The following is a 14,166-nucleotide window of genomic DNA, read 5'->3' on the forward strand; positions in this document are numbered from 1 at the left end:
GACGCTTTTATATTGTTGTGTTACCTCCGCAACCGACAACCGCGACCGGAACAACTGCGCATGCTCAGAAATATCACCAACGAAAAATTAAATCCCAAATTACATACAGTGTCTGTGTTGCCATGATAATGATAAAGACTATACAAACTTTACAAGATTCTAAAGATCTAAGCCTGTATACATATATCTTTTAAAGAACATGGATAAGTGATGAGTTTGTCCGATACATGTCTAACAATTTCTGGTAAACTTTGAAGTGGGCACCATCCACCATTCCCTCCATTCCCTTCTCCCGTGCATAGAGAATGATCCAATGTAACGGGGGCTTCATTAGAAAGAACGTGTACAAAGTCCTCATGATCATCTGAAACAAAAATCACTTTTAAAACTTCACTTTCCATTCCCTCTCCTTCTCCCCACTCACTTTCTTTAGTGCATCTGTAAACGACAAATGCCAAGTTGCCGGAAAAAGGGGCCATTTTACTCACTCTAAACTTTCTTTCAGATGACATGACTAAAATAAAGAGTAGGGGGGGGACTAATTCAATGTAAGACATCACCAACAAAAGAACCACAAAACACAATGCAGACAGTATCAAAGAATAAAGCCACAATGAGCCCACAAGGCTGCACTTAATCGCATCAAACAAACAAACCAGATTAATCCAATAACAATAATGAGGGGACCCACATCCCATTATAACTTTAGTCTATGAGGGTAGACATAGATTACATACGAGTTATGAATTGTATCCTAAACACAAAATACAGTGACAGACATGAGTGCAACATATGTGATATGACCCTGAACTATAGTGTTATGAAATTGATAGGGACTATCATATTATTCACCACAAGATACTGTTAAAAGGATGCTCCCTGTTAAAGTCGTGCAATACGATACACACTCTCCTGCTAATATTTAATTTTTATTTCTAATGGTGTAATGAAATATTTCCTTAACATGTCACAACATCTCTCTTTCCTTTCTGCTGTTCTCCCTCTACTATATCATCCTCCATCATTCCCTCCCTCTCTTCCTTTCTCCCTTCCCCTTCCTTTCTCAATAACACAACAAGTCCCTCCTATTCAAAAGCTATTCACTGATAGACTTCAGTCTCCATTCAAACAATTCAAACAACTGGCCACCATTATGTCACACCTCAGTTGACAGTAGCTCATTGTCTCTCCATACAATGGACTGTATTACCATACAATCGACTGTATTACCACCTCCATACAGTCAAATGCCCATCAAAGAAATCCTAATAACACAATCAAAGCTAACTTCCTGGGAATAAGTATACACACTACCCACCATCAGCCTGCAAATGAAAGCCTCAACATTTTACTATACACGCACAACAGAGTCATAATGCTCCTTACGCTTACCATGAGACTGTGGGAAGAATAACATTGACAAAGGCCCCATCAAAGGGACAGTTTACTACTACTATGCCTACTACAAGATAGAGGGCAGTTAGTACATTTATTGTACAGTTTGCTTAAGGCTATACTGCGAGGAGCTAATTTTAATTTTAATTTTTTCTGTTAACACCAAATTAGGACTGATAGTAATGAAAAGAGTGATAATGGAACTAAACTCCATCTTCCTTCCTTGCTTTCTCTCCTTCTCTTTCCTGCCACTAATCCTCACATGAAGATACAAAGCTATGCTACTAAAGTGTCACTTTCTCACCATGGTAATTGCTTGGTAACAGATGAAGGTCATCTTTATAAAGGGAGAGGGCAGAGAGAAGGGGAACAAGTGTTTCTGCATGAGCAAACCTATTTTATATATAAGTTGCTTTCTCTCTCACTCCTTCTCTTACCTTAATGTCACTTTTGCTGGGTTAGAGGGAGAGAGCGAATTAATGATATCGTTTATCAAGTGACACGAAATAGACCAGTTTATTGTATGACCATGGCCTAATACAGAAAAAGGAAAGAAATAGTGAAAATGACATTAATCTATCGATTGTATGATGATAAATAAAAAGTAAACATGACTATAATTCTTATCAGAGAGCCCATTCTGTTTCAAAGTCGAATGTACCCACAAACTTCAAATAAAACATTTTACTATGAATGATACTGGCCTGATGACTTTTGCATTCATAAACATTCGATAACTAATTAATTTATTAAAGTAACTGAAACAAAATCGACACTCTTCCTTCTATGGCACTAAAGCTGATCGAAAAACCAAAAACGCATAAGAAAACTCAACAAATACAGGCCTGGGGGAATATATACTTAAAGTCTTATACCAATTACAACAGTCATAACAGTATGATAGCCAAAACACGAGACATACATTGTACTAGTAGAATCCTTACTGTATAGAAAGGCTCAAGTGATATCATGTGTCAAATGGAGTAGGGGCAGTCTACAGACACAGGATGCCACTACTGTTATCCTTCAAATCTCTTCCTTTACTATGTAAAGGTACAGCTGGTGTTGACTCACCAAATATACACAGTGTCATCCATATATATATATCACACTCATGCTATAATAATGAGTATATACAGGTAAGGTATTAAAAGATTTGATCATTTCATTGGAAGTGAAATATAAACTGCAATCCGCCTACATATCTCATTACACTCTCTACGCGTTAAAAACAATACAACAATACTAAGAGAAGCTCATTTAAGTATATGCATGTAATGTGGAATGAAATATCACATTACTTAGGTATGTTGTATTTATATAGACTAAACTGAGGGAGAACATGATGGATGGATAGCAATAGATAGTAAATACATCCACGCACGCACACAAAACATAAAAGGATCAGAGTTCATTGTTTGAAAACAAAGAGGAATATGCCTGAGGCAGTAAAAGTGAAACCCGCAATTAGAACATTGTGAAATGACATGATAGCATACTATGAACACTATGAAGTAATCAAGTACCACAATTCATAATTACTCTATTTGGCATTAAGACTATAGTTCATGGCATAGGTTTCAACATACTAGTAGCTACCACGATACAAATGTATGAATGAATGGGCCTTCAACATAATAATTAATACACATGTACATGTACATGTATGTGTACAAAACACAGACATACATGAGACATAAATCTAAATTCAATTTCATACATAATACCACCAAGTTTACGCAAACCTCCTTTTAACTGCTAACAAGAGACAAAATGTTGTATATACCATTACTATAGTACAAGATGTACTGTACATTAGTAGTACTTTATAAATTAACACTAGGAATTAAATCACTACCAACGCCAATGGATCAGTCTCAAAACTGAATGCCATCTGGGCAGCTTCCTTGAGTGAGTAGACACTCAAAGTACAGACAATTATAAATTATAGGATGTTAACAACACATGAAAGGTTTACTAATTATCGACTCTATATCTTTTTGTCTGTACAATGTAAACAAACTTAGTCTATGTCCTTATTATTATTATATGGTAGACTGGAGTTACTAGCTGTATACCTTTGGTCCAGTATGACTTCATGTCATAGTAATACTCTAACGCTTGAAGGGAGGAGTAGGAAAATAATGAGCACCAACTGGAGGGAGGGAGGGAGAGGGAGGGAGGGAGAGGGAGGGAGAGAAAGTGAGAGATCATATAGTTAGCATATAAAAATAAAATAATGATTAGAGAAGGAAGTCTAAAGAGGGCAAACAGAGAGTCAGGGAGAGTACCAACAAAACAAGTACACAAAAACAAACACAAAGAGAACAAAGATTACAATACAATGACTAATAGCCAATTACGTGATGCATCATGCGCACATACACACACACACACACACAAACATGTGTACAAAATCACACTCGCTCCATCATCACAAACATGCCTAATTGCCCACTTAATAGTAGAAGACCTAAAACTCAATGGTGATAATGGTGATTATATCCTTTAGTGATAAAAATGAAGGCATGATAGTAACCAATACTCACTTGCTATGCCCAAAGTTAGCAGTCTCCATCGCACATATCTGATACATGTCTAGTAGCTCGTGCTCATTGATAATCCAAAACCTTTTACCTAAAGAAAAGGATGAAATTAAGCTATAAAGTAAACTAAATACATAGCAACACTCATTAATAAAACCTTTTCCTATCCACTCCACCCACACATTTAATAAATCAATATAATGATCTGATATACATGTACATGTACTTACTTTCATCAATTTGCTGCTGAATTTCTCTTAAAGCTTTGGAAATTGCATCACTAAACAAGAACTCATTGAGAACAGCTTCCAGTGACTATAAATAAAAATGATAATTAATGCTCATCTTCTGATCATGTCTGATAACCTAATTATCTACTGACAATAATGACATTAATAAAAGATGAAACCTTCCAGGTTATAGTCGGATAGCCATAGCAAAGCCTAGAGGTCACACTACGTATGCAACCTTTCTTAGAAAAACTTCTAATTTAGTATTAAGCTAGACATAATCATGAAATAATTAAGATAAATACAATTCGCAGAAAACAACCATTGAGACTATGAGATTAAGGCAGGTTTGTGTATGCTGCTCTGATGCTTTAACATAAAATAAGAATAATTCAGTTCCATTATACAGAATAGGATGTTGTCCTTATCAAAGAGGTATTCACATCCTTACAACATCAGACAAGTAAACAAATACAATGTGCATCTCTATATAGGGCACATAGAAATACAGAGGAAAAACACATGAAAGACAGATAGGAAATCAAAGGGAGGCATGCACATCCATCCCTGTTATCAGACATAAGGAAATGATACATTTGATAAGTATAATACATGTACATGTATACAAATGTAGAGGTGTAGATTATAGCTAATAAATGCAAGTGGCCCTTGTAGAGGTAGGTACACACACACAGTGGTATCATGTTACTAATATAATACTACATCAAATGAAGAGCAGTCGTCATTATCATCATTATCAGTTGTTAGTTTAGTATAATCCCTTGATGATGCAACGTGATCTCATATGATGTCATATCAAGGAAGCTAGCGATTTGATGATTGGATTGGATTGTCTTACTTCATTTCTCTTTGATTTGTTTGTATACTCTTTGCAGTTATCAAAGAATCGTAATGATCTGTCATCAATTTGTAGACCTATGGACTGTGCATAGATAGTAAGGGCAGTATTCATTAACTGTATAGGATCAAATGACAATTAATCCTCTTTTCATCCCTCCTCTCCCTCCCTCCCCCTCTCTCTCCCTCTCTCTCCCTCTCTCTCCCTCTCTCTCCTCCCTCTCTCTCTCTCTCCCCCTCTCTCTCTCTCTTCCTCTCTCTCCCCTTCCCTCTCTCTCTTTCTCTCTCTCCTCCTCTCTCTCTCTCCCTCTCTCCCTCCCCCCTCTCTCTCTCCCTCCTCTTACTTCTCCTCCATTTGATAAATCAAGTCCATCAAACAATCCTTCAGCAAAAGAGAGAGCACTATACAATAAATAATGACACATGTAATATCATTATAAAAGTCATGTACATAGAAGTACATTTAAATCAACAGTAAAAAGACAGGCAAATTAACCTTTTAACACATCTCTTCTTGTGTGTGCTTGCAAAACTAAAACTATCAGGAGAATAGACCTCATCAAAGAGACCAGAATACCTATCAAATAAAGTACAAATAACTATTATTGAATTAATTTTAAATATGATTAACAATCATAAGTAGCATCAAGAGTACAGTACATGTACTCTTGGTAGCATTAAGCCACACATCAACAGTAGAAGGAAGAAAGGTTATTATTATTATTATTATTATTATTATTATTATTATTATTATTATTATTATTATTATTATTAAGTGATAGCCAGTTGGGTGCACGCGTGTAATTCAAAACAAATAAATAATTATTTTGACAATAAGGATGATGTGTCTATTTCTTATCAAATCCTACAAAAACTAGTAAATAACAAATTCCAATCAAGTACAACTAGATTAGATCATATTAGCACGTATATATAGTACATGAACATGTTGAAATCATCAAGTATCATTTCTCTCTAAAATTAAAGCTCAAAAAATACTTTTTCTAAATAATGCCAAACAGAAAGCAGATCCTACATGTATTTAACGTCCGTGGTTGCGTTAATTAATAGATAAACAAACAATGTAAGTTTCCCGAAAAAAATAATCTAAACAATAATGGAAACAATGTATACATGTACACATTGAATATATAAGTACTACAGTACATGTACATGTACATGCATGTACATGTTGGAGATATTGATTGAGTTACACATGTACATATATATATATACATGTATTTGGCGATTTGTTTTTATATGGAAGATTAGTATAGCCATGTCTCAATGAGCATGTTCAGATTTTATATTGGTGGTTGCTTAGCACACTATTAATCCACCAATATTAATTCCTCTCTAATATTTCTAGCTATATGGTAGGTCTTGTGGCTAGCATAATTGGAGATATAGACAGGTAGACACACTCACAACAACATGTCTTTAGACTAGACTTGCATGTACATGTACATGTAGTAGATAAGAGACAGGGTCATACACAAATGACACAATGCTACATGCACTTTTTATTTTGGAATTTAGAAACTATGATAAGAGTTGGGGTGATTTTGGGAGTCATTTTTTGGAAAAACCATGGGCTATAATAGTACAGGTCTCAGAAATTGGCCCATTTTTAATTAAAATAGTCATAACTCAAAAAGTTTAAGTCGGAATTCGCTTAAACTTTCTACATAGCATAAGTATATTAATATGTATCAGAAAATGTAATAAAAATTGGGGGTGATTTCAGAGCCATTTTTTAGAAAAAACCATGGGCTATAGTACAGGGATTTTTTCAGAAATTGGCCCATTTTAAAAAATGATCATAACTTTAAAAATCTAAGTCAGAATCCACTCAAACTTTCTACATAGCATAAGTACATCAATATGTATCAAAAAATGTAATAAAAATTTGGGGTGATTTCGAAGCCATTTTTCAGAAAAAACCATGGGCTATAGTACAGGGATTTTTTCAGAAATTGGTCCATTTTTTTTAATGGTCATAACTCAAAAAGTTTAAGTCGGAATCCGCTCAAACTTTCTACATAGCATAAGTACATCAATATGTATCAAAAAATGTAATAAAAATTTGGGGTGATTTCGAAGCCATTTTTCAGAAAAAACCATGGGCTATAGTACAGGGATTTTTTCAGAAATTGGTCCATTTTTAAAAATGATCATAACTTTAAAAATTTAAGTCGGAATCCACTCAAACTTTCTACACAGCATAAGTACATCAATATGTATCAGAAAATGTAATAAAAATTGGGGGGTGATTTCGGAGCTATTTTTTAGAAAAAACCATGGGCTATAGTACAGAGATTTTTTCAGAAATTGGCCCATTCTTTAAAATGGTCATAACTCAAAAAGTTTAAGTCGGAATCCGCTCGAACTTTCCACATAGCATAAGTACATCAATATGTATCAGAAAATGGCATAAAAGTTTGTAAGATTGACATGATCCATTTCAAACTTGAAATCGACTATCAGAAGTTTCTTCAATGCATATACCACATACATGAGTATAACTATCATACTGTGGTGACAGACATTGATAAGAAGGCATAATAAGACACATAAGTAAACTCTATCATGCACACATTCAAAGGTCATTTAAATATTGGCAAGACTAAAAGTCTGCAAGCAGCAAAGAGACACATTGGCTAGAGGTACATCATGAGATCAAAATGAAATAATAAAACACATTATATCATAACATTAGTCAAAGACCAGATAGTCACAACTAGTTGGCACATAGAGCAACAGTTTCCATAGCAATGTGAACCAAGGGGGAAATCCCTACTCATAATACATGTACCGTAGCTTGAAGGACAATAATTAATAATTAAATTAATAATTATTAAAATACATGATGTTCTCTTTTAAAATATACATATACATATAAAAGTGTCGTTCTGCATCATTTAAACAGGATGCATGTATTACGACTGAACATGGACCACATGTATATTCACATGTGAAATACAAGTAATAACAAATTACATACACTGAAATTACACATACAGACAGTCAGTGAGTGAGTGAATGGAGTTTTAAAAGGAAACCAGTGACCTTTGGATCTAGATAAACTTTAAAGACAACCTCACTCAGGAGCCTAAAGTACTGGCAGGAAATTACATGCAAGTACATGTACATATACATCTACATGTACATGTACATCTACATGTACATGTACATGTGAATTTACATGTACATGTACTTAATGTTATTACCATTAACCTCATTAAAGCATTGGAAAAGGTCTCTGTGCTTTAAATTTACATCCTAAAGGTCAGAAACCTCAAACCAAAATTAAAATATCAAATTACATGTACATGTACATAATGCCTACAGCCACCACAATAACCACATACACAATATACATGTACATGTACTACTATTTACTAATAATACATGTACATGTGTTTACTGTAATATCATAATATATCATAACATAATATATCATAATATAATAAAATACAGAATATACATGTACTTATGTGTGTCTGAGATAAAAGTTTAAATATTATACAGAAGATATAGTATATACATGTAGAATGTACAATGTATGTACATGTAGTTTAATAAACCCTCCCATCTGAGAGAGCTTGCTCATGAGAACGGAAGGAGCGACAGGGATGATGGTAAGAGGAGCGTGCACCTCTGAGACACATAATAGAGCGTTTACTGTACATGATTATCAATTTCTATGGCAATTACATGTATACATAATTATGTCATACATACATGTATGTACTCTCAGTAAAAAAATTGATTAAAAATTACATCTAAAATTAAAGGAGAAACATCCTCGTTTAATAAAAAGAAATAATTATAAAACTAAATCCTAAAAATCATTTTTAATCATATACCTTTGTTTGAATCTTTTTGCAAGACAGTAGAGCTCCTTCCTTCCAATGGAGGAGAGGTGAGAGTGCTCTTCAATTAGAAATGGGTTTATCCAGCCTCTTAATTTATTAACTACGCCCGAAGATCGACTCAAGTTGGAAAGTTTTTCAGAAATACTGTCAAAGCGTCTAATGTGGTTCTTTCCGGGATATCTGGTCCCATGACGAAAAATAATGTACAACTATGAGAGAGGAAGGGTTAATTTTAAAGAATGAGAAAGTTGGTCAGATAAAAGCCACACAAACAGTAAATATTACAAACCAAATATCATACTCCCCACAACCAAAAACACCACCCACCTTACTAGCTGTACAACCATTCAATGACATACGATCCTCATTGATGAATGGAGTAAAAGAATAGCGAGTTTTTGATGAGAAGGAGACTGAACAAGAAGCAGCTGATGGAAGTAAAGCATCACAATCGACCACTCCCCCATCACCGACTACACCTCTGTAGGCTGTCTTTCCTTCTCCTTCGTCTGCTGGTAAAGGGGCAAAGCAGACGAGGAGGATGGCAATTATCAGGTCAATAATTAAGAGGACAATAATTTTTAGCATTTTCTAAAAAAAATAAATAAACAACAAACAAATATAATAAAACAAATAATTATCATTATTATAGCAATAATTATTATACTAATAATTATAATTATAAAAGGGGACCAGGAATTAAAAAATAGAGAGAGAAAGAACAAGCTCTTACATGGAAGACATTTTTCTACCACTCCCCCTTTGCAAAATCTAGCCACACCCACAACCTTCCATTGCAAAAACAGCAAAGGAGGAGAAGTCTCCCCATAACCGAGGCCATAATTTGTCTGGAGAGACTATCACAACCAACATGGCGAGCAGTTTCACTGCTTTAAAGATAAAAGAGATCCATTCTGGGGTCATTCACAAGGTAGGAGGGAGAGTCAAGACCTGGCACAAGCGTTGGCTTATACTAAAGTCCGACTATACTCTACAATACTTTAAGGACCCCTCTAAAGCACCACTAGGCTCCATATCTATCACTGACCCCTCCTTCAGTATTGAGAGAGGACAAGACGGGAGTTATACTGGCTGGCCCAAGACCTGCTCACTGGAGAACACAATGGTCATAACAACCAGTGGCAGAGTCTATTATATGTACACTGATAGCCTGAGCGAGACAGAGGAGTGGATAAGAGTGATAGAGGAACAAAGAAAGAGTATCGAGAAAAGTAGTAAGCGTGCATTCATTGGAGAGGGTGGGTTTTGTGTACTGGTGTGTGTTTTTTATACATATTTATAGTTACTTTTATAAAGTTATTGCAATGGACGTATTATTAATAATAATTTTTGTTACAATACATTATTTTCATATTTTATGTACACACTGCATGCATCAATGCATCCATTAATGCATGAGCTAACTCTTGCTATCCCTTCCCTTCTCTCTCTCTCTCTCTCTTTCTCCTTTAGCTCCCCAGTCCCTCCCTGGTAGGTATAATAAAATGGGTGGCAAAGCCTCTAGCCTCGAGATGCCCTCAGTGGTAGAACCAACAAACCGAACCCCAAAACAATACAGAAAGAAAGATAGGAGGCTTCCAACCAAGCGCTTCAATTCTGCGATGGTAACCGACAGCGATGAAGGAAGTGCTGTAGATTCTGACACCGGAGCTGATGGACAGTTGGACCCAAACGAGTTTAGCAATTCTTGTGTTGATACTAGCATAACATCACCAACTAGTCCTCCGCCTTCGGCTGAGCCACTCTATGATCTTGTAACTCAAGCAAACATTCAAGAAGATAGTGGCAAAGCAAATACTACTTCCACTAGCTCTCTCCTTCCTCCTCGTAATATTGGTAACCGAACCATCTCTCTTAATTCCGTCGGTGAGAATCGAAACCTGAAAGATAGCGTGTGCCTCAACGAGTCTCTCTACGATTTGGTTGGTCGCATTAATGCTGGGGAAGATGAGGGCGGGGCTCCAGAATCAACCAAGAAAGAAGAAGTGACAGAAACGCAAGAATTATATGAACCGGTAGCTGACGTACCTCTGGATAAAGGTCCCCCCACTCCGTCAAAAGCAAAAATTAGCATCCCCCCGGCCACTTCCCAGCAGTGCAATGAGCAGCTGTATGATTCTGTGGATGAGATGAACATTGGGAACAAGGACACTGGAGTCATGTATGAGGATGTGGATAGAGAGACTGGTCTAAAGGAGGCAGAGTCAAGCGATGATGATGATGATGAGCGGGTCCCACTTCCTCCCAGTAACATAGCACAGTCAGCCTCTCCTCCTCCTCCTCTTCCTCCCAGAGCTGGTGAAGAAATGTATGACAATGCTCCAAGCCTGCCTCCTAAACAAACTGACACTAGCAATAAAAATACTGATGATGAGCTTCCCGATAGTGAAGACTACTATGGCAATAGTAGTATTAGTAATGCAGCTCCTCTTAGAATATCAGTCCCTTCTCCATTGCCCTCACCTTCCAGACCCCCTAAGCCTCTACCACGTACTACGATTGATCCTAATACTCACCACTCGGCCAGTGCTACTAATGGTGTTACTGCTACTAATGGTGTTACTGCTACTGGTGATATTGAAGCTGAGGAATATGGCGAGGAACTGTATGATGATATTGAAGGAGTCCTTCACTCATCATCAGGGAGTGATGTACTGAGAGAAGGAGAGAAAGGGAAAAGAGAAGAAGAGGAGGGAGGGACTCAGAGAGAAGAGATTCAGAGAGAGGTGGAGGTAGAGATCAAAAGAGAAGATAAGGAGGAAGGCAGACAGAAAGAGGAGGAAGAGGCAGAAAAAGAAATAGTAGAAGTAAAAGGACCAGAAAATAACAAGGAAAAGGAAAATGGAATGAATAACGATACAGGTAAGCTATTTGCACTAAGAGATATATATATAAAATTCTGTTCTTGTACCCGCCTACGCATTTGATTTACATCATTAATTACTACTCTAGTACAAAAGTATAGCAAAAGTGCAAGTCCTTTCTATTTATGTAACTTTTGGTTGTGTAAACTGTGTCTATGTTTCTTAAATACACAAAGCATACACGTACAGTACATGTACATGTGTAATACGTAATGTTGGTGTTGTTGTCCGTGTACAATTTTATGTTATTGTTGTTAGTTGATTTTTAGATAAAGTTTATTAATGTTGTTTATAATGATATACTTGTGTACATAGTCTTGTGTGGGCAATCTTTCTGTCTAGCTTGAGGTCTCAATATCCTCTTTTTTATTATGTACTTTCGCCCATTTATCCTACGCATCACAAACAAAAACACGATCCATATACGTAAATATAATAAAATTAACAAATTGAAATTATATAATTATAATATTCTCTCTCTCTCTCTCTCTCTCTCTCTCTCTCTCTCCCTCACTCTATCTATAAACTGAAAGATTCTGAGCCTGCCAATCCTACAGTACAAGTTAGTAGTATATCTAACACTCCTCCAAGTGCTAGTAAAGGGAAGAGAGTCCATGCAGCCACTGTCGGTTCAACTGATACTGGTGAGTGGAAAGCATTATTTCATTCTGTATTCTTAGAAGTGTCTTATCTCTGTGTATGGCTTTTACTCATTGCATTTATGGATGAAAGTGCATTATTTGTATAGCTTGTGGAATGTGTCCTTTGTATAGTCTCATTAGTAGAGAGTTGTAATGACACAAAATAATGTCTACGTAAAAATTACTATACTACAATTAAAATTCTTTTATTATCATGTAGGGATAGAAATGTTTTATCGGAGAGCGCAGGAGCTAAGCACCTTAGGAGAAGAAGAAGAAGCAACTAAAGCAACTAGACAAGCTAAGGACCTCTTTCAAACAAAGAAGGAAGCCATTTTGAGTTCAGAGGATAAAGTGGTATTAGCTGAAACACTGAGAGAAGTGGAAGCGGAGAAGCAATTAGCCTCCGAAGAAAAGTAATATTAAGATATTAAAATGGTGCATGCGTATGCTAATTCAGCTCTTTAATTTGGAGCTGCTTTATTTATATAACATCAATTATAGTATTTCCCCTTGTAATTTATGTTATTGCACCTCAATTTACACAAGTTGGGGTGTAAACAAAAACAGGAAATAAAAATTTTGAAATATACCATATAGCAGGTTTAATTTGAGGATAACAAATTTCGCAGTTTTTTTTTTTGAAGATTCGCAAAATTAAATCCCTTGAAAATCAGTTTAATACGGTACAAGATGGCAATTCGTGAAAATTAATTCCATGAACCTCCGGATACAGGCGATTCATGAAAATTATTATCCTCGAAATAAACCCGCTATACGGTATTTTAGCTAGTTTATACTGTTCTCTTTCCTTTAGATTCAAGTGGGAAAGGGAAAGATTGAAATTCGAGGAAGAACGCAAGAAATTCGAAAGAGAGAAGCAAGAGCTCCTTGAAGAATTAGCAAAAGCTAAAGGAGGAACTCAATGAAACACTCAACCAGTGGACATATTCATGCACGCCATCTTTCCCTATCAATTATTATCAATATTAGCATTATAATTATTATTATAATTATTATTGTTATTGTTCTTTTTAATTTCTCATTTGACGTGTGTTTGTGCATTATGTAAAACTTATTGATTGATTGTGATATAATAGAGCAATGCATTGATTGGATATCAATTTTCATGAGCCACCCAAGCATGATGTTGGCATGCATTTCTTGAATTTTTCTACACGGAGGTGGCTACTTTGATTTCAAAATGTTTAAAGCAACTCTCTTTTTTATTATTCTGAGTTTCATCAAATCTGCAGGTAACCATGCTAATTATTATTAAATCAACTGTTCAACATAAATGATTGTACTATTATATTCTGTCTAGTTACTTCTTCTTGTCAGTCGGCTAACTTATCATGTGAAGATATTCATAATTACTGGCCAGAGAGTTCATCAGGGTTTTATAAAATAATAGACAAAGAAGGAACAAAGCAGAATATGTATTGTGATATGGAAGAGCTTAGAGAGTTGTGTGGCTCAAGGGGAGGATGGACAAGACTAGCATATCTGAATATGAGTGACTCTACAGTGAACTGTCCTTCTGGGTTTAGACTGTACCAGTCAGGCGGAGTTAGAGCTTGTGGTAGACCAGTAACAAGCATTGGTGGCTGTGTATCAGTTCAGTTCCCATCTAACGGTATCAGTTATTCTCAGATATGTGGTAGAGTAACAGGCTACCAGTACCGATCCACTGATGCCAGAGTCAATAGTAATAACTTGGATTACTATTATGT

The 14,166-nt window shown here is 35.8% G+C and overlaps 2 protein-coding genes across 3 annotated transcripts; one reads left to right on the forward strand and one right to left on the reverse strand.

Annotated features, from left to right (window-relative positions):
- Positions 1 to 87: 87 nt before the first annotated feature.
- LOC109582726 (multiple inositol polyphosphate phosphatase 1-like) lies at positions 88 to 9,676 on the reverse strand. 2 transcript variants are annotated; one of them, XM_019997623.1, is made up of 13 exons: positions 9,641 to 9,676; positions 9,235 to 9,498; positions 8,899 to 9,116; positions 5,526 to 5,606; positions 5,374 to 5,431; positions 5,031 to 5,114; positions 4,172 to 4,256; positions 3,945 to 4,032; positions 3,474 to 3,550; positions 1,833 to 1,929; positions 1,700 to 1,788; positions 425 to 514; positions 88 to 364 (listed from the first exon to the last, which is right to left on the reverse strand). In XM_019997623.1, the coding sequence occupies exons 2-13, from the start codon at positions 9,493 to 9,495 to the stop codon at positions 168 to 170; spliced, it is 1,425 nt and encodes a 474-aa protein (XP_019853182.1). In that variant the 5' UTR covers positions 9,496 to 9,498; positions 9,641 to 9,676; the 3' UTR covers positions 88 to 167. The 2 variants fall into 2 exon arrangements, with proteins under 2 accessions (XP_019853182.1, XP_019853181.1); XM_019997622.1 differs by having other exon boundaries at positions 105 to 379.
- LOC100633389 (auxilin-related protein 1-like) lies at positions 9,615 to 13,542 on the forward strand. The gene is made up of 5 exons (XM_019997619.1): positions 9,615 to 10,142; positions 10,381 to 11,790; positions 12,326 to 12,436; positions 12,654 to 12,849; positions 13,251 to 13,542. Exons 1-5 carry the CDS (start codon positions 9,779 to 9,781, stop codon positions 13,360 to 13,362), a joined length of 2,193 nt encoding a protein of 730 aa, XP_019853178.1. The 5' UTR covers positions 9,615 to 9,778; the 3' UTR covers positions 13,363 to 13,542.
- Positions 13,543 to 14,166: the final 624 nt, after the last annotated feature.

The sequence above is a fragment of the Amphimedon queenslandica genome, unplaced genomic scaffold, assembly GCF_000090795.2.
Source record: "Amphimedon queenslandica unplaced genomic scaffold, v1.1 AMPQUscaffold_13361, whole genome shotgun sequence".
NCBI classification, from domain to species: Eukaryota; Metazoa; Porifera; class Demospongiae; order Haplosclerida; family Niphatidae; genus Amphimedon; species Amphimedon queenslandica.

Bases quoted from the DNA above. Each gene is read 5' to 3' on its own strand.
- LOC109582726 (XM_019997622.1), bottom strand. From the start codon at position 9,495: ATGCTAAAAATTATTGTCCTCTTAATTATTGACCTGATAATTGCCATC. The intron at 5,607-8,898 runs GTATATGATTAA...TTTATTTGATAG, and splicing joins GCAAAAAGATTCAAACAAAG to GTATTCTGGTCTCTTTGATG. The intron at 5,115-5,373 runs GTAAGAGGAGGG...ATCTATGCACAG, and splicing joins ATTTATCAAATGGAGGAGAA to TCCATAGGTCTACAAATTGA.
- LOC100633389 (XM_019997619.1), top strand. From the start codon at position 9,779: ATGGCGAGCAGTTTCACTGCTTTAAAGATAAAAGAGATCCATTCTGGG. The intron at 11,791-12,325 runs GTAAGCTATTTG...ATAAACTGAAAG, and splicing joins TGGAATGAATAACGATACAG to ATTCTGAGCCTGCCAATCCT. The intron at 12,850-13,250 runs GTAATATTAAGA...TCTTTCCTTTAG, and splicing joins CAATTAGCCTCCGAAGAAAA to ATTCAAGTGGGAAAGGGAAA.